Consider the following 21,286-nt stretch of genomic DNA (forward strand, 5'->3'; position numbering starts at 1 on the left):
CTCCCTGGACAGTGGGGGTGGGGTGGGGATACTGAGGAAAGGTGGAGGGGCAGGCTGGGAAGGAGCTCTGGGTGCTTGGGGTATAGTGGGTGCAGCATGGCTCTCACTTCTCCTGGGCGAAGCGTTGGACCTCCTGGGCGATCCTGCGCACGGCGGAGCCACCCTGCTCCTCCTGGGCCAGCACGGACATCATGGCCTGGGCGAACAGGTAGGTGTGCTCCCCGTGGCACACCATCTTCTGGAAAACGCAGGGAGCTGGGCCTGAAGAGGGGTCCAGCCAGAGCACCCCCCCCCCCCCAGTGGCCTCCCTTTTGGTTGGGGGAGAGGACAGCCTCCTTGGGGTCAGAGTGGGGGGAGGGGAGAGAACTCACAGCGAATTCGGGGAGGTTCTTCTCCAGGTTCTCCTCCCCTCCGTCAAGGATGGTGGCCAATGAGGTGCGGAGGACCCGAGAAAACACCTCCAGCTGCTGGCACGCTGTGGAGACGCTGGTGATCTCCCCTTGGTACCCTGCATCGGAGATGAGCTGGCCCACCCCGTGCGGGTCACAGTCAGCACACAGGCACCACACCTGATTCCCATCAACTCTACACATGGCCCGGGCTGACCACATGTGAGATGTGTGTTCTCATGTGAAACTACAGGGACCTGCCTTACCTCAGGCCTAGCCCTGTGGAGCCTCCCCTAAGGCCATGCCTTCCCAGGAAGAAGGTGTACCCAAGAGAGAGGATGGAGCCCCATCCTTAAACGCAGGGCAGGAGCCCCACAAGAGCCCAGCCCACACCCGATGAGTCCACCTTCACAGTGAAGTTGAGCATCAGACAGTCCGGGTGGGCTTCGGCCAGCTTGTAGAAAAGGTCTCGCCACGTAGTGTGCGCGATCATCTGCTCCAGCCATGCCGGGGTCTGCAACAAGCACCTCAGGGTAAGGGTCTGACTGGGCTCCACCCTGGGACAGGCGATGGCTCTATCCCAGGGGCCCCAGAGCAGGTCTCCAAGACCCAATCATGGGCACGGATGCCATTCTTCAGATTGTGCTCCAGTTCCACACTCCTTTTCCAGATACTTTCTCTGCCATGAACTCAAGCCAACTATCCTGGATTTCCACATCAACAGAAAGCCTTTGCCCTAAGATTTCCCACCAAGAACCTAAGCCTCCTACCCCCTTGGATTTCTTACATGTCCAGAAACATGGGGCCTCACGATTTACCACCAAGAGCAGTCAACTTCTGTGAACAGAGATCCTATGGCTCAAGTATTTCCACAACGTACAGAAGCCGACTGCCCCTAGATTTCCTACCACGACAAAAGCCTGCGCCCACGATTTCCCACCAAGAACAGAAGCCTCCTGCCCGCAGACGTCCCACAGGAGCCGAAAACCGGTGCCCTAAGATCTCCCACCAGGCACGTAAGGCTACCGACACCGGATCTCCCATCATGCGCAGAAAGCCTGTGCACCAAGACTGCACACCCAGGACCTAGTCCTCCTGCCCCCATATTTCTTCCATGAAGAGAAAAACTTTGTGTGCCATCACTTCACACCAAGAACAGAGTATGGTCTCTAGATTTTGTATCATGAACATAAAGTTTGCACCCCATTTTTTTCACCAAGAACATGAGCCTACTAACCTGAATTTCTGATCATGAACAGAAAGCTTGTGCCCCAAGATTTCCAACCAAGAACATGATTCTACGGCAGCTAGATTTTCAACGACAACAGAAAGCTTGTGCCTAAGTTTCACACCAAGAACATAGCATACTGCCCCTAGGTTTCCTGCATGAACAGGAGGCCTATGGCACAATTTCCTCCACCCCTCCCCCCCCCCCAAGAACATAAGCCTACTGTCCCTAGATTTCCTGCCATGAACACAGGCCTGCTCCCCTAGGAATTTCTACATGAACGTATGCCCACTGCATGTAGATCTCCTACCATGAACTTAAGTTACTTCCCCTAGATTTCCTACCATGAACAGAAGCCCACTGCTCCTAGAATTCCTACCATGAACAGAAGCCCACTGCTCCTAGAACTCCTACCATGAACAGAAGCCCACTGCTCCTAGAATTCCTACCATGAACAGAAGCCCACTGCTCCTAGAATTCCTACCATGAACAGAAGCACACTGCTCCTAGAATTCCTACCATGAACAGAAGCCCACTGCTCCTAGAACTCCTACCATGAACAGAAGCCCACTGCTCCTAGAATTCCTACCATGAACAGAAGCCCACTGCTCCTAGAATTCCTACCATGAACAGAAGCCCATCGCTCCTAGAATTCCTACCATGAACAGAAGCCCACTGCTCCTAGAATTCCTACCATGAACAGAAGCCCATCGCTCCTAGAATTCCTACCATGAACAGAAGCCCATCATTCCTAGATTGCTTACCTTTGAATTACAGTCCACTGCCCCTAGATGTCCTGTCATGAACTACAGCCCAGTGCGCCGTGGTTTCTGACTAAACAATCTTCCTGCCCATAAATTTCCTTCCATGAACATAATCTCCTGTTATAGATTCCCCCAGGAACATAATCCCACTGTCTATATACATTTACCACCATGGACATAAGTCCACTGACCCTAGATTTCCTACCATGAAGATAAACCCACGTTCCCTAGATTCTCTACCATGAACCTAAACCATATAATCCCTCTGATTGTAGATTTCCTACTATGACATGTTACTTCCCTAAAATTCCTTCCATGCTGCACACAAGTCCACTGGTGCTAGAATTCCAATCATGAATGTAAGTCCCCTGCTACTAGAATTAGTTCCATGAACATAAGCCCACTTACCCCATATTTCTTATAATGAACACACAGTCCACTGCCCCTAGATTTAATACCATAAACACTGCCTAAAGATTTCCCAACAGTAACATAACCACCCTGGCCCTAGCTTTCCTACCACGAACATAATCCCATTGTTTGTAGATTTCCCACCATAAAGAGAAGTCGTCTGCCTTGTAGATTTCCTAGCACGAACAGAAGTTATTGCCTCAATAATTCCTACCTTGAGCAGGCGTTCACTGCTCCTAGAATGCCTGGTTTGAATGGAAGTCCACTCCTCCTACAATTCCTGCCATATACATCAACCCACCACCCCTAGATTTACCATAAACATACCCCCACTTCCCCTAGATTTCGTACCAAGGACAGTAGCCCACTGTGCCTAGATTTTCTACCATGAACATAATCCCAATATCTATAGATTTCCCACCAAGAAAACAAGCCCACCGCTACTAGTTTTCCACCATGAACATAATCCCAACTGCATATCGATTTCCCACCATGAACATAATCCCCGTCCTTGATTTCCTACCATGCACACAGCCCTCTGCCTGTGGATTTCCCACCACGAATGTAACCGCACTGCCTATACTTCTCCATCATGAACCGAAGGCCACCACCTAGATTTCCCACCATCAATACAGCCCACGGCCTCTACATTTCCCACTACGAACACAGCTCGTTGTCCCTAGATGTCCCACCATGAACACAGCCCACGGCCTCTACATTTCCCACCATGAATACAGCCTGCTGTCCCTGATTTTCTTCCATGAACATGAGCCCACTTGTCGTAGATTTCCTAATGTGAACATTAAGACACTATCCCTAGCTTTCCTACAATGAATAAAACTTACTCCCCTAAATTTACAACCATAAACATAAGCCCACTTGTCAAAGATTAACGATCGTCAACACAAGCCCACCATGCCTAGCCATGGATTTCCTACCATGAACATAAGCTCAGTGCCACTATTTCCCACCACAAACTAGAGACGCGTGCCCTAGATTTACAACCATGAACAGAGAAGCCCACTGCCCCAAGGTCTCCCACCACAACATAATCCCATAGCCTACGGATTTCGCACCATAAAAATAAGCCCACCGCTCCAGTTATCCTACAATGAAAATAAGCACCCTCACCCTTGATATTCCACTATCAACAAAATCCACTGTCTACAGATTTCCCACCATGAACTTACATTACTGACTCTGTAATACCTAGCATGAACAGAAGTCTACGAATCTAAGAAGTCCCACCTAGAACATGAGTCCACTGCTCCTACATTCCCACCATAAACATAAACCCACTACGCCTAGGTTTCTTACCATGAACACCAGCTCGCTGCCCCTAGATCCTACCAGGAACAGAGTCCTGCTGCCTATAGATTTCACTCCATGGACATAAGCCCATTGCCTGTAGATTTCCTACTGTGAACATATATTACTGGACCTAGAATCCCTACCATGAACATAAGTTCATTGTTCCTAGAATCCCTACCAGGAACGTAAGGCAATTTCCCTAGATAGCTTAGCTCACTGCCCCTGTATTATCTACCACGAACATAATCCCACTGCCTATAGATTTTCCACCATGAATGTGAGCCATCTTCCTGTAGAATTCCTACCACAAACAAGAGTCCACTGCACCAAGAATACCTGCCATGAACATGAGCCCACTGCCCCTAGATCTCCTACCGTCAAGAGCAGCTCAGTGCTCCCCAGACTATCCACCAGAACAACCTCCCACAGATTCTAGATTTCCTATCATGAAAGTAACCCCACTTCCCCTAGATTTCCTACCATAAGCATAAGCCCACTCCCCATAGATTCCCTACCTTGAATATACTACCACTGCCCCTAGATATTCCACCATGAACATAATCCCAGTGTCCCCAGATTGCCTACCATGAAGGTAACCGCACTGCTCCTAGATTTCCCACCAGAACAACCTCCCACAGATCCTAGATTTCCTACCAGGTACATACCACCAGTTCCTGTAGATTTCCTACAAGGCACTTAGGCCCACTGCAACTAGGCTTCTGACCAAGAATGTAACCCCAGTGCCCCTAGATTTCCCACCATCAACCTACCACCACTGCCCCAAGATTTCCTACCGTGAAAGTAACCCCACTGCCCCAAGATTTCTTACCATGGAAGTAACCCCACTGCCCCAAGATTTCTTATTATGGAAGTAACCCCACTGCCCCAAGATTTCTTACCATGGAAGTAACCCCACTGCCCCTAGATTTGCTTCCATGAATGTACCACAAGTGCCCCTAGATTTCCCAAATGAACGTATCCCACTGGTCACAGATTTCCTACCAGGATATAAACCTACTACTGCTCCTAGATTTCATATCAAGAATGTAACCCCACTGACCATATATTTTCCACTATGAACCTAACTCCACTGCCCCTAGATTTCCCACCATGAACGTGAACCCAGTGTCTCAATGAATGTAAGCCCACTGGCCCTAGATTTACTACCATAAACGAGACCCCACTACTCATGTATTTCCTACCATGAATGTACCCCCACTGGCCCTAGATTTTCTACCATGAATGTAACCTCACTCCCTGCAGATTTCTGACCATCAATATCATCCTACGCTTCCTAGATGAACACCTGCCGTGGACATGATGCCACTGCCTATCCACGGTAGAATTCCCACCACAGACATAGCCCACTGCTGGGAAGTGGCCGTTTCTAGAAAACCTGCCACGAAAATGAGCCCACAATGCCTAGATTTCTTTCTTTCTTTGTTTTATGTATAAGAGTTTTATATCGAAGAGCAATTGCACATTAAAAGAAATCCCAGCCCGGTCCAAATCAAGTCCATAAATCTGAAATTAGCCAATATGCATGATACCAGTCTGTAAATTTCTTTTCCGACTCATGTAATAGACACAATGACACTAAGCGCAGGAAGATCACAGGCCAGTGGGTGGAAAGTCTTATGGATCCAGTGGCAGTGGAAGCACCTCCAGGTCTCTGGCTGCCATCAGTGTGGCTCCATCTGGCTTGTCACCAGGAAGGGGAGGCTGAGGGAGAGTTCTCAGAATCCTCATGAGAAGGCCACAGCCACAAGGAGGGATCATCAGGCTGTGACCTGATTGACAGGCTAGACTCCACCCCTTCATTCTTTTATCACGTTGACATGAAACTGTGTGACTACCACAGTTTGGGTCCATATGAGTGCTGGCCTTGCAGCTTTAAGAAATGAGCCAGAGTTATGTGTGATGGTAATATTAGAGAAACGGAGGCGAGAGAGAGGCAGAAATGCGACATTTCCCACAAATTAAAAAACTTAAGTAACTTCCAGATCTAAGTTTAAAAATAGCAATGAAAAAAAGCCCTGGAGCACAGAGAGGTTAAGTGATTGCTCAGTACCACACAGCACAGAGTGATATGTATAAAATTAGACTTCAGGCCTTCCAATCCCAAATCCAGGGCCTAGATTTCCTACCATGAAAAACCTCCCAAGCCATTAGGTTTTCTACAATGAACATAACCTAACTGTCCCTAGATTTCCTACCACGAATGTAACCTCACTGCCCCGAGATTTCCCACCAGAACAACCTCCCACAGATCTTGGGTTTCCTACCATGACGTAATGCCATGGCCCCTAGATTTATGACGCACATGACCCCATGGCCCCTAGATTTCCCACCGTAAACATAATGCCACTGCCCCTAGATTTCCTACCATGAACATAAAACCTCACGGCCCCAAGATTTCCCACCTACCATGGACGGAACCCTACTGCCTCTAGATTTCCTATCATGAATAAAGCTCAACTGTCCCTAGATTTCTTACGATGAACAGAAGGCTGCTGCCCATAGATTTTCTACCAGGAACTTAACCCCACTGCACCTACGTTTCCTCCCAGTAATGTAAACCCACTGCCCTAGACTTCCTACCAAGAATGTTACTCCACTGGCCCCATATTTCCTATCAAGAATGTTACTCCACTGCCGCTAGATTTCCAACCATGAAAATTACCCAACTAAACCCTAGATTTCCCACCATGAATGTGCCACCACTGTCCCCAGATTTCCTACCACAAAAGTAACCCCACTGCACCTAGATTTCCCACCATGAAGATAATGTCGCTGCCCAAAGACTACCCACCATGACAGTAGCCACACTGGCCATAGAGTTACTGCCACAAACGTACTACCACTGCACCTACATTTTTGACCATGAACGTAACCTCAATGCCTCTAGATTTGTTGCCATGAACGTAACTGCACTGCCTCTAGATCGCCCAGGTTGAATTCAGCAACCCGCACCTAGCCTTACCATGAACTTAACAACAGTGCCCCTAGGTTTCCTACCAAGAACATAACCCCACTGTCTTTAATTTCCTACCATGAACGAAACCCCACTTCCCGTAAATTTCCTACCTTGAACGCAGTAAGCCGACTGCCCCTAGATATCCTCCATGAACCTACCACCACTGTCTCTAGGTTTCCTACAGTGAACTTCAGCCCACTGCACCTAGGTTTCCTAGCAGGAATGTAACCATACTGCCCCTAGATTTCCTACCAAGAATGTAACCACACTGCTCTTAGATTTCTTACCATAAAGGTAACCCCACTGTCCTGATTTTCCCCACCATGAACGTAACCCCACAGCCCCTTGATGTTTTACCATGACCATAACTGCATTGCCCCAAGATTTCCCAGCAGAACAACCTGCCAATAATCTTAGATTTCCTACCAAGAATGTAACCCCACTGCCCCTAGATTTCCTACCATGAACTTAACCTAACTGCACCTATGTTTCCTACCAGGAATGTAAACCCATATTCACTAGATTTCCTACCATGAGTCTAACCCCACTGTCCCTAAGTTTCCTACTAAAAATGTAACCCTACTGCTCCTAGATTTCCTGCCATGAACATAGCCACATTGCTCCTAGATTTCCCACCATGAACATACCACCACTGCCCCCAGATTTCCTACCATGAAAGTAACCCCACTGCCACTAGATTTCCTACCACGAACCTAGCACCACTGGCTCTAGATTTCCTACCAAGAATGTAATCCCACTGAAGCTAGGTTTCCGACCAGGAATGTAACCCTACTGCACCTAGGTTTTATACCAGGAATGTAACCCCACTGCCCCTGGATTTCACACCAAGAACTTACCTACTGCCGCTACATCTCCTACAAGGGACTTACCCCCAAGTACCTAGGATTCCTACCAGGAATGTAACCCCACTGCCAATAGATTTCCTACCAAGACTCCAACCACACTGCCCCCAGATATCCCACTATGAACGTACCACCACTGGCCCAAGATTTCTTTTTATGAAAGTAACCCCACTACTCTCGGATTAGCTATCATGAATGGAACGCCACTGCCACAAGATTTCCAACCATGAACATAACCCCACGGTGCCTAATTTTCCCACCAGAACAATCTCCCACAGATCCTAGATTTCCTGTCATGAACATACCTCCAATGACCCTAGATTTCCCACCTTGAACGTAATCCCACTGCCTCTAGAATTCCTACCATGAACATAACACAAATTCTTCTAGATTTCCTAAAATGAATGTAACTCAACTGCCCCTAGATTTCCTACCGTTAATGTAAACCTGCTGCCCCTAGATTTACTACCATAAACGAAACCACACTGGCCCTAGGTTTCCTACCATAAATGGAACCCCAATACTCGGAGATTTCCGACCATAAACGTAACCCGTCTGGCCCTAGATTTTCTCCCATGAACATAACCTCACTCTGCAGAGATTTCAGACCATGGATTTAAACTTAAGATCCCTAGATTGCCCACCCTGAACATGATCCCACTGCCTATAGATTTCCCACCATGAAGATAAACACATTCATGGTAGAATTCCTACCATGGACAGAAGTCCACTGCAGGGAAAACTCCTACCATGAACATAAGTTCACCATTTCTAGAAAACCTGCCACGAAAATGAGCCCACAATGCCTAGATTTCTGAAAGTGAACAACCTCCTAAGACCCTAGGTTCCTACCTTGACCATAAACCCACTGGCGCTAGATTTCTTACCATGAAAGTAACCTTGCTGCCCTCAGACTTCCCACCAGAACAACCTCCCGCAGATCTTGTATTTCCTACAATGAACAGAGTCCCACTGCCCCTGGATTTCCTAGCACAAAGTACTACCACAACCTTTAGATTTCCTATCTGGAACATAGCCCCCCTGCCCCCTCATCAATGAACCTTACTGTTCTCAGTTTTACATTTAGGTCTTTGATACATCTTGAGTTTGGGTTATGTTTTTTAATCATTTCATTGGGACTCGTACAACTCTTATAATAATCCATACAAACATCCATGTGTCAAGCACATTTGAACATTGTTGCCATCATCATTCGCAAAGCCCCGAGATTTCTTACGATGAATGGAACCCCACTGCCCATAGGTTTCCTACGAGAACTGTACCACAAGATGAATGGAGCCCCAATGCCATTAGATTTCCTACAAGAAATGTACCAATGCCTCTGGATTTCATAGCAGGAACGTAAACCCACTGCCCCTAGGTTTCCAACCAGGAATGAAAACCCATGGTAATCAGATTTATAGCCAAGAATGTAACACCATGCCCCGAGATTTCCCACATTGAATACAGCACCACTGCCCCGAGATTTCCCTCATAGAACATAGCACCACTGCCTCTAGATTTCCCACACTGAACACAGCAACACTGCCCCGAGATTTCCCACCACAAATGTAACACTGCACTTAGATTTCACACTGTGAGCATAACCCACTGCCTCTAGATTTCCAACCATGAACATACGCCCACTACACAGAGATTTCCCACCAGAACAACCTCTCACTGAAAGCCCACTGTCCCTGGATTTACTACCATAAACAAAACCTCAATGTCCATAGGTATCCTACCTAAATGGAAGCCCATTACTCAAGATATTTCTTACCATGAAGGTACCCCCACTGGCCCTAGATTTTCTACCATGAACGTAACCCCGCTACCTGCAGATTTGCGACCAGGAATATAAATGTACGTTCACTAGATTGCCCACACTGGACTTGATCCCACTGCCTATTTACGTCCCACCATGAAGGTAAAACACATCCATGGGAGAATTACTAACAAGGACATAGTAAGTCCACTGCTGGGAAAATTCGTACCACGGACGTAAGTCTGCTGTTAGTAGAAAACTGGGCAGATAGGTGAGCCCACAATGCCTGGATTTCTGACCATGAAAAACCTCCTAAGGCCCTAGGTCCCTACCTTGAACGTAAGACGACTGCCCATAGATTTCCTATCAGGAAATTAAGTGCATTCCACTCAGATTTCCCACAGAACAAGCTCTCACAAATGCTCTATTTGTTACCAATAATGTCACCCCATTGCCTGGAGAACTACTACCAGGGGTGTAAACCCATATTCACTAGATCTCCTCCAATGAGTCTAACCCCACTGTATCTTGAGAGGCACCTGTGTACACAGCTCCACTGCTCCTCTATTTCCTAACAACAGTGTAACTCCAATGCTCCCTGATTACAAAAACTCAACATAGACCCAGTGCCACTGGAAGTCTGACCATGAGAATAGCCCCACTGCTTGCCCAGGTTTCCTACCATTAAAGAAAGCCCAGTGCCTCTAGATTACCTGCCATGAACGTAACCCCACTTCCCTAGATTTCCTACCATGAACCTACCACCACTGCCTCTAGATTCCCTAACGAGAACGTAATCCCATTGAACCTAGGTTTCCTACTAAGAAGCTAACTCTACTTGCCCCAGATTTCCCACCAAGAAGGTAACCCCACTGCCCCGATATTTCCCACTGCGAACCTAACTTCACTGACCCTGGATTTCCCAACATGAACTAACTCCTCTGCTCCTAGATCTCCTACCATGAAGTTAACCCCACTGCCCCTAGATTGCTGACCAGGAACTTACCACCTCTGCCACTAGATTTCAGACAAGGCACTTACCAAAAACACACCTAGGTTTCCTACCATGAATGGACCCCACTGACCCTAGATTTCTTACCAAGAATATGACCTCACTGCCCCGAGATGGGTTCCCACGAACACGCCACCAAAGCTCCATGATTTCATATCATGAAATTAGCACCATGCCCCTACATTTCCTACCATGAACCTACGACCACTGCCTCTAGATTTCCTACCATGAACCTACGACCACTGCCTCTAGATTTCCTACCGAGAATGTACTCTCAATGAGCATAGGTTTCCTACCAGGAACAGAACCCTAGAGCCCCTAGATTTAGTACCAAGAATGTAACCCCTCTGCCCCTACATTCCCTCTATGAACACAACCCCACTGCGCCTAGATTTCCAACCATGATCGTGAGCCCACTCTGCCTAGATTTCACACCAGGGACTTAATCCCACTGACCCTAGACTTCCCACCAGGACAACACCCACAGACCATACATGTCCTACCATGAACCTACCTCTATTGCCCCTAAATGTGCTACCATGAACGTAACCCCATGTCCCCAAGATATCCCAGAACAACAACCTACCACACATCCTAGATTTCCCAGCCTGAACGGAACCCCACTGCCTCTAGGTTCCCTCCCACAAATATAAGCCAACTCCTCCTAGATTTCCTAAAACGTACGTAACGCGACTGACCCTAGATTTCCTACCACGAACGTGACCCCCCAACCCCAAGATTTCCTATTATGAGCGTAACCGCACTGCCCCTAGATTTCCCTTAAGAACAACCTGCCACAGATCATACCGCTAATGTAACCCCACTGCCCCGAGATTTCCTACCGGGAACGCACCACGACTGCCCTTAGAGTAACGACCTTGAACTTAACCCCACTGGACCTCCGTTTCCCACCAGCCATGTAAACCCACTGTCCCTAGATTTCCTACCAAGAATGGAAACCCAGTGACCACTGACTACCAACCACGAACATATCCCGATGACCCTATGCTTCCTACTATGGACCTACCGTCACGGCCTCTGGATTTCCTGCTAAGACTGTAATGCCCCTGCACCTAGGGTTTCTACCAGGAACTTGGGCCCTGTGTCCGTATTCTTCGAGGCATGAATGTAGCCCAACTGCCCCGACATGTCATACCAAGAGCTTCCCTCCGCTGCTGCTAGATTCCCTCCAAGGTACTCCAGCCCACTGCAACTAGGTTTCCTTCCAAGGATGTAACCACACTGCCACTAGATTTCCGACCAATAATGTAACCCCAGTGCCCCTAGGTTTACCACCATAAAAGTGGCCCCACTGCCCCTACACTGCTCACCTTGAACGAACCACCACCGCCCCGAGAATTCTTATCATGAAACAAACCCTACAGCCCAGACATGTCCTACCGGGAACATAGCCTCACTCCACCTAGATTTCCCACATGGAATACAGCTCCACTGCCCCGAGCTTCCACACCATCAATCTAACAACAGTGCACTCAGATTTCATACCATGAGCATAAGCCGACTGCCTATAGATTTACAACCATGAACATACCCCCACTACACCTAGATTTCTCACACGAATAACCGCTCACTGCCGAGATACTTCGTTCCAGGAACTTACCACCACTACCTACAGATTTCCTACCCTGAACTGCACCTACATTTCCTACCAGAAAGATGAACACACGGCCCCTAGATGTCCTACCGCGAATGTACCACTACGGCACCCAAATCGCCTACACTGGAAGTCAGCCCACTACCCCTCTATTCCTCCCAATCATGTAGCACCACTGACACTAGATTTAAGACCAAGCACATAACCACACTGGCCCTGAACTTCCTACTGTGAATGCACCATTGCTGCCATCAAATTTCCACCATAAACGTCCTCGCACTGCCTCGAGACTGCCCCCTGAACCACCTCCCAGAGATCCTAGATTTCCTATCATGCTAGTAAACCCAATGCCCAAAGATTTCCTCCCATGAGCCTACCACCACTGCCTCTAGATTTCCTACAGTGAACTTCAGCCCACTCTACCTAGGTTTCTTAGCAGGAATGTAACCATACTGCCCCCAGATCTCCTACCAATAAAGTGACCACACTGCTCCTAGATTTCCCACCATCAACGTGGCCCCACGGGCCCAGACTTCCTGCCATGAAAGTAACCCAACCAACCCTAGGTTTCCTATCATGAACCTAACCCCACGATCCCAATTTCTCAAAGCATGAACTTAACCCCACAGCCCCTAGACTTTTTACCATGAACGCAACCGCACTGCCTTTAGATTCCCTGCCACAACGAACTCCCACAAATCCTACATTTCCTACCGATTACGTAACCCCACTGACTCTAGAAATCCTACCAGGAAAGAGCCACCAAGGTCCCTAGATTCCTAGCGAGAACGTAATCCCGCTACACCGAGGATTCCTACCAGGATGTAACCCCACTGCCCCTAGTTTTCCCACTGGGAACCTAACTCCGCTGCCCCTACATTTCACAACAGGATCGTGAGCCCTCTGCCCAGTTATTTCCTACCATGAATTTTAACCCACTGCCCCTAGATTTTGTAGCAGGAACTCACCACCATGGCCGCTAGATTTCCCATCAGCACCTAGGCCTCCAAGCAGGACTGTAAGCCCACTCACTCTAGATTTCCAACTTGGAATGTCACCCCACTGCCCCTAGATTCCCAGCATAAAAGTTGACTCACTGCCCCTAGATTCCCACCATGATTGTAACCGCACGGCGCTAGATTTCCCACCAGAACAACATCAGACATCTCCTAGATTTCCTACTGAGAACATAACCCCACTGCAACTACATTTCCTACCAGGAATGTAAACCCATATCCACTAGATTGCCTACCATGAGTCTAACCCCACTGCCCCTACATTTCCAAACATGTACATAGCCCAACTGCCCCTAGATTGCCTACCAAAAGTTTAGGAAACTGCCGCTAGTTTGCAAGCAGAAACAGAGCACACTGCCCCTGCAAGTCTCACCATGAGCATAGCCCCACTGCCCCCAGGTTTCCTACCATGAAAGCAAGCCCAGTGCCTCTAGATTACCTGCCATGAACGTAACCCCACTTCCCTAGATTTCCTACCATGAACCTACCACCACTGCCTCTAGATTCCCTAACGAGAATGTATTCCCACTGCACCTAGGTTTCCTACCAAGAACCCAACTACTTCCCCCAGATTTCCCACCAAGAAGGTAACCCCACTGCCCCGATATTTCCCACTGCGAACCTAACTTCACTGACCCTGGATTTCCCAACATGAACTAACCCCTCTGCTCCTAGATTTGCTACCATGAAGTTAACCCCACTGCCCCTAGATTGCTGACCAGGAACTTACCACCTCTGCCACTCCATTTCCGACAAGACACTTACGCCGACTGCACCTAGGTTTCCTACCATGAATGGAACCCCACTGACCCTAGATTTCTTACCAATAATATGACCTCAGTGCCCCTAGATGGGTTCCCACGAACACGCCACCAAAGCTCCATGATTTCTTATCATGAAATTAGCATCATGCCCCTACATTTCCTACCATGAACCTACGACCACTGCCTCTAGATTTCCTACCGAGAATGCACTCTCAATGAGCATAGGTTTCCTACCAGGAACAGAACCCTAGAGCCCCTAGATTTAGTACCAAGAATGTAACCCCTCTGCCCCTACATTCCCTCTATGAACACAACCCCACTGCGCCTAGAGTTCCAACCATGATCGTGAGCCCACTCTGCCTAGATTTCACACCAGGGACTTAATCCCACTGCCCCTAGATTTCCCACCAGGACAACACCCACAGACCATACATGTCCTACCATGAACCTACCTCTATTGCCCCTAAATGTGCTACCATGAACGTAACCCCATGTCCCCAAGATATCCCAGAACAACAACCTACCACACATCCTAGATTTCCCAGCCTGAACGGAACCCCACTGCCTCTAGGTTCCCTCCCACAAATATAAGCCAACTCCTCCTAGATTTCCTAAAACGTACGTAACGTGACTGACCCTAGATTTCCTACCACGAACGTGACCCCCCAACCCCAAGATTTCCTATTATGAGCGTAACCGCACTGCCCCTAGATTTCCCTTAAGAACAACCTGCCACAGATCATGCCGCTAATGTAACCCCGCTGCCCCGAGATTTCCTACCGGGAACGCACCACGACTGCCCTTAGAGTAACGACCTTGAACTTAACCCCACTGGACCTCCGTTTCCCACCAGCCATGTAAACCCACTGTCCCTAGATTTCCTACCAAATTGGAAACCCAGTGACCACTGACTACCAACCACGAACATATCCCGATGACCCTATGCTTCCTACTATGGACCTACCGTCACGGCCTCTGGATTTCCTGCTAAGACTGTAATGCCCCTGCACCTAGGGTTTCTACCAGGAACTTGGGCCCTGTGTCCGTATTCTTCGAGGCATGAATGTAGCCCAACTGCCCCGACATGTCATACCAAGAGCTTCCCTCCGCTGCTGCTAGATTCCCTCCAAGGTACTCCAGCCCACTGCAACTAGGTTTCCTTCCAAGGATGTAACCACACTGCCACTAGATTTCCGACCAAGAATGTAACCCCAGTGCCCCTAGGTTTACCACCATAAAAGTGGCCCCACTGCCCCTACACTGCTCACCTTGAACGAACCACCACCGCCCCGAGAATTCTTATCATGAAACAAACCCTACAACCCAGACATGTCCTACCCGGAACATAGCCTCACTCCACCTAGATTTCCCACATGGAATACAGCTCCACTGCCCCGAGCTTCCGCACCATCAATCTAACAACAGTGCACTCAGATTTCATACCATGAGCATAAGCCGACTGCCTATAGATTTACAACCGTGAACATACCCCCACTACACCTAGATTTCTCACACGAATAACCTCTCACTGCCGAGATACTTCGTCCCAGCAACTTACCACCACTACCTACAGATTTCCTACCCTGAACTGCACCTACATTTCCTACCAGAAAGATGAACACACGGCCCCTAGATGTCCTACCGCGAATGTACCACTACGGCACCCAAATCGCCTACACTGGAAGTCAGCCCACTACCCCTCTATTCCTCCCAATCATGTAGCACCACTGACACTAGATTTAAGACCAAGCACATAACCACACTGGCCCTGAACTTCCTACTGTGAATGCACCATTGCTGCCATCAAATTTCCACCACAAACGTCCTCGCACTGCCTCGAGACTGCCCCCTGAACCACCTCCCAGAGATCCTAGATTTCCTATCATGCTAGTAAACCCAATGCCCAAAGATTTCCTCCCATGAGCCTACCACCACTGCCTCTAGATTTCCTACAGTGAACTTCAGCCCACTCTACCTAGGTTTCTTAGCAGGAATGTAACCATACTGCCCCCAGAACTCCTACCAATAAAGTGACCACACTGCTCCTAGATTTCCCACCATCAACGTGGCCCCACGGGCCCAGACTTCCTGCCATGAAAGTAACCCAACCAACCCTAGGTTTCCTATCATGAACCTAACCCCACGATCCCAATTTCTCACAGCATGAACGTAACCCCACAGCCCCTAGACTTTTTACCATGAACGGAACCGCACTGCCTTTAGATTCCCTGCCACAACGAACTCCCACAAATCCTACATTTCCTACCGATTACATAACCCCACTGACTCTAGAAATCCTACCAGGAAAGATCCACCAATGTCCCTAGATTCCGAGCGAGAACGTAATCCCGCTACACCGAGGATTCCTACCAGGATGTAACCCCACTGCCCCTAGTTTTCCCACTGGGAACCTAACTCCGCTGCCCCTACATTTCACAACAGGATCGTGAGCCCTCTGCCCAGTTATTTCCTACCATGAATTTTAACCCACTGCCCCTAGATTTTGTAGCAGGAATTCACCACCATGGCCGCTAGATTTCCCATCAGCACCTAGGGCTCCAAGCAGGACTGTAAGCCCACTCACACTAGATATCCAACTTGGAATGTCACCCCACTGCCCCTAGATTCCCAGCATAAAAGTTGACTCACTGCCCCTAGATTCCCACCATGATTGTAACCGCACGGCGCTAGATTTCCCACCAGAACAACATCAGACATCTCCTAGATTTCCTACCGAGAACATAACCCCACTGCAACTACATTTCCTACCAGGAATGTAAACCCATATCCACTAGATTGCCTACCATGAGTCTAACCCCACTGCCCCTACATTTCCAAACATGTACATAGCCCAACTGCCCCTAGATTGCCTACCAAAAGTTTAGGAAACTGCCGCTAGTTTGCAAGCAGAAACAGAGCACACTGCCCCTGCCAGTCTCACCATGAGCATAGCCCCACTGCCCCCAGGTTTCCTACCATGAAAGCAAGCCCAGTGCCTCTAGATTACCTGCCATGAACGTAACCCCACTTCCCTAGATTTCCTACCATGAACCTACCACCACTGCCTCTAGATTCCCTAACGAGAATGTATTCCCACTGCACCTAGGTTTCCTACCAAGAACCCAACTACTTCCCCCAGATTTCCCACCAAGAAGGTAACCCCACTGCCCCGATATTTCCCACTGCGAACCTAACTTCACTGACCCTGGATTTCCCAACATGAACTAACCCCTCTGCTCCTAGATTTGCTACCATGAAGTTAACCCCACTGCCCCTAGATTGCTGACCAGGAACTTACCACCTCTGCCACTCCATTTCCGACAAGACACTTACGCCGACTGCACCTAGGTTTCCTACCATGAATGGAACCCCACTGACCCTAGATTTCTTACCAATAATATGACCTCAATGCCCCTAGATGGGTTCCCACGAACACGCCACCAAAGCTCCATGATTTCTTATCATGAAATTAGCATCATGCCCCTACATTTCCTACCATGAACCTACGACCACTGCCTCTAGATTTCCTACCGAGAATGCACTCTCAATGAGCATAGGTTTCCTACCAGGAACAGAACCCTAGAGCCCCTAGATTTAGTACCAAGAATGTAACCCCTCTGCCCCTACATTCCCTCTATGAACACAACCCCACTGCGCCTAGATTTCCAACCATGATCGTGAGCCCACTCTGCCTAGAGTTCACACCAGGGACTTAATCCCACTGCCCCTAGATTTCCCACCAGGACAACACCCACAGACCATACATGTCCTACCATGAACCTACCTCTATTGCCCCTAAATGTGCTACCATGAACGTAACCCCATGTCCCCAAGATATCCCAGAACAACAACCTACCACACATCCTAGATTTCCCAGCCTGAACGGAACCCCACTGCCTCTAGGTTCCCTCCCACAAATATAAGCCAACTCCTCCTAGATTTCCTAAAACGTACGTAACGCGACTGACCCTAGATTTCCTACCACGAACGTGACCCCCCAACCCCAAGATTTCCTATTATGAGCGTAACCGCACTGCCCCTAGATTTCCCTTAAGAACAACCTGCCACAGATCATGCCGCTAATGTAACCCCGCTGCCCCGAGATTTCCTACCGGGAACGCACCACGACTGCCCTTAGATTAACGACCTTGAACTTAACCCCACTGGACCTCCGTTTCCCACCAGCCATGTAAACCCACTGTCCCTAGATTTCCTACCAAATTGGAAACCCAGTGACCACAGACTACCAACAACGAACATATCCCGATGACCCTATGCTTCCTACTATGGACCTACCGTCACGGCCTCTGGATTTCCTGCTAAGACTGTAATGCCCCTGCACCTAGGGTTTCTACCAGGAACTTCGGCCCACTGTCCGTATTTTTCGAGGCATGAATGTAGCCCAACTGCCCCGACATGTCATACCAAGAGCTTCCCTCCGCTGCTGCTAGATTCCCTCCAAGGTACTCCAGCCCACTGCACCTAGGTTTCCTACCAAGTAGGTAACCACACTGCCGCTAGATTACTGACCAAGAATGTAACCCCACTGCCCCTAGGTTTGCCACCATAAAAGTAGCCCCACTGCCCCTAGACTGCTCACCTTGAACGAACCACCACCGCCCCGAGAATCCTTATCATGAAACAAACCCTACAGCCCATACATGTCCTATCGGGAACGTAGCCTCACTCCACCTAGATTTCCCACATGGAACACAGCTCCACTGCCCCGAGCTTCCGCACCATCAATCTAACAACAGTGCACTCAGATTTCATACCATGAGCATAAGCCGACTGCCTATAGATTTACAACCGTGAACATACCCCCACTACACCTAGATTTCTCACACGAATAACCTCTCACTGCCGAGATACTTCGTCCCAGCAACTTACCACCACTTCCTACAGATTTCCTACCCTGAACTGCACCTACATTTCCTACCAGAAAGATGAACACACGGCCCCTAGATGTCCTACCGCGAATGTACCACTACGGCACCCAAATCGCCTACCCTGGAAGTCAGCCCACTACCCCTCTATTCCTCCCCATCATGTAGCACCACTGACACTAGATTTAAGACCAAGCACATAACCACACTGGCCCTGAACTTCCTACTGTGAATGCACCATTGCTGCCATCAAATTTCCACCATAAACGTCCTCGCACTGCCTCGAGACTGCCCCCTGAACCACCTCCCAGAGATCCTAGATTTCCTATCATGCTAGTAAACCCAATGCCCAAAGATTTCCTCCCATGAGCCTACCACCACTGCCTCTAGATTTCCTACAGGGAACTTCAGCCCACTCTACCTAGGTTTCTTAGCAGGAATGTAACCATACTGCCCCCAGATCTCCTGCCAACAATGCGACCACACTGCTCCTAGATTTCCCACCATCAACGTGGCCCCACGGGCCCAGACTTCCTGCCATGAACGTAACCCAACCAACCCTAGGTTTCCTATCATGAACCTAACCCCACGATCCCAATTTCTCACAGCATGAACGTAACCCCACAGCCCCTAGACTTTTTACCATGAACGGAACCGCACTGCCTTTAGATTCCCTGCCACAACGAACTCCCACAAATCCTACATTTCCTACCGATTACGTAACACCACTGACTCTAGAAATCCTACCAGGAAAGAGCCACCAAGGTCCCTAGATTCCTAGCGAGAACGTAATCCCGTTACACCGAGGATTCCTACCAGGATGTAACCCCACTGCCCCTAGTTTTCCCACTGGGAACCTAACTCCGCTGCCCCTACATTTCCCAACAGGATCGTGAGCCCTCTGCCCAGTTATTTCCTACCATGAATTTTAACCCACTGTCCCTACATTTTGTAGCAGGAACTCACCACCATGGCCGCTAGATTTCCCCTCAGCACCTAGGGCTCCAAGCAGGACTGTAAGCCCACTCACTCTAGATTTCCAACTTGGAATGTCACCCCACTGCCCCTAGATTCCCAGCATAAAAGTTGACTCACTGCCCCTAGATTCCCACCATGATTGTAACCGCACGGCGCTAGATTTCCCACCAGAACAACATCAGACATCTCCTAGATTTCCTACCGAGAACTTAACCCCACTGCAACTACATTTCCTACCAGGAATGTAAACCCATATCCACTAGATTGCCTACCATGAGTCTAACCCCACTGCCCCTACATTTCCAAACATGTACATAGCCCAACTGCCCCTAGATTGCCTACCAAAAGTTTAGGAAACTGCCGCTAGTTTGCAAGCAGAAACAGAGCACACTGCCCCTGCAAGTCTCACCATGAGCATAGCCCCACTGCCTAGAGGTTTCCTACCATGAAAGCAAGCCCAGTGCCTCTAGATTACCTGCCATGAACGTAACCCCACTTCCCTAGATTTCCTACCATGAACCTACCACCACTGCCTCTAGATTCCCTAACGAGAATGTATTCCCACTGCACCTAGGTTTCCTACCAAGAACCCAACTACTTCCCCCAGATTTCCCACCAAGAAGGTAACCCCACTGCCCCGATATTTCCCACTGCGAACCTAACTTCACTGACCCTGGATTTCCCAACATGAACTAACCCCTCTGCTCCTAGATTTGCTACCATGAAGTTAACCCCACTGCCCCTAGATTGCTGACCAGGAACTTACCACCTCTGCCACTCCATTTCCGACAAGACACTTACGCCGACTGCACCTAGGTTTCCTACCATGAATGGAACCCCACTGACCCTAGATTTCTTACCAATAATATGACCTCAGTGCCCCTAGATGGGTTCCCACGAACACGCCACCAAAGCTCCATGATTTCTTATCATGAAATTAGCATCATGCCCCTACATTTCCTACCATGAACCTACGACCACTGCCTCTAGATTTCCTACCGAGAATGCACTCTCAATGAGCATAGGTTTCCTACCAGGAACAGAACCCTAGAGCCCCTAGATTTAGTACCAAGAATGTAACCCCTCTGCCCCTACATTCCCTCTATGAACACAACCCCACTGCGCCTAGATTTCCAACCATGATCGTGAGCCCACTCTGCCTAGATTTCACACCAGGGACTTAATCCCACTGCCCCTAGATTTCCCACCAGGACAACACCCACAGACCATACATGTCCTACCATGAACCTACCTCTATTGCCTCTAAATGTGCTACCATGAACGTAACCCCATGTCCCCAAGATATC

At 48.8% G+C, this 21,286-nt stretch overlaps 1 protein-coding gene across 2 annotated transcripts in view; it reads right to left on the reverse strand.

Annotated features, from left to right (window-relative positions):
• The window catches only part of NELFCD (negative elongation factor complex member C/D), a 121,181-nt gene that overhangs the window by 4,212 nt on the left and 95,683 nt on the right, over nt 1-21,286 (reverse strand). For both annotated transcript variants that reach the window (XM_075528368.1, XM_075528369.1), the window contains exons 5-7: nt 796-903; nt 372-524; nt 108-238 (exon numbers count right to left, since the gene is read on the reverse strand). In XM_075528368.1, coding sequence (XP_075384483.1) covers nt 108-238; nt 372-524; nt 796-903 — 392 coding nt within the window. The remainder of the gene's footprint in view (nt 1-107; nt 239-371; nt 525-795; nt 904-21,286) is intronic.

The sequence above is a fragment of the Tenrec ecaudatus genome, chromosome 12 (genome assembly GCF_050624435.1).
Source record: "Tenrec ecaudatus isolate mTenEca1 chromosome 12, mTenEca1.hap1, whole genome shotgun sequence".
Classification (NCBI taxonomy): domain Eukaryota; kingdom Metazoa; phylum Chordata; class Mammalia; order Afrosoricida; family Tenrecidae; genus Tenrec; species Tenrec ecaudatus.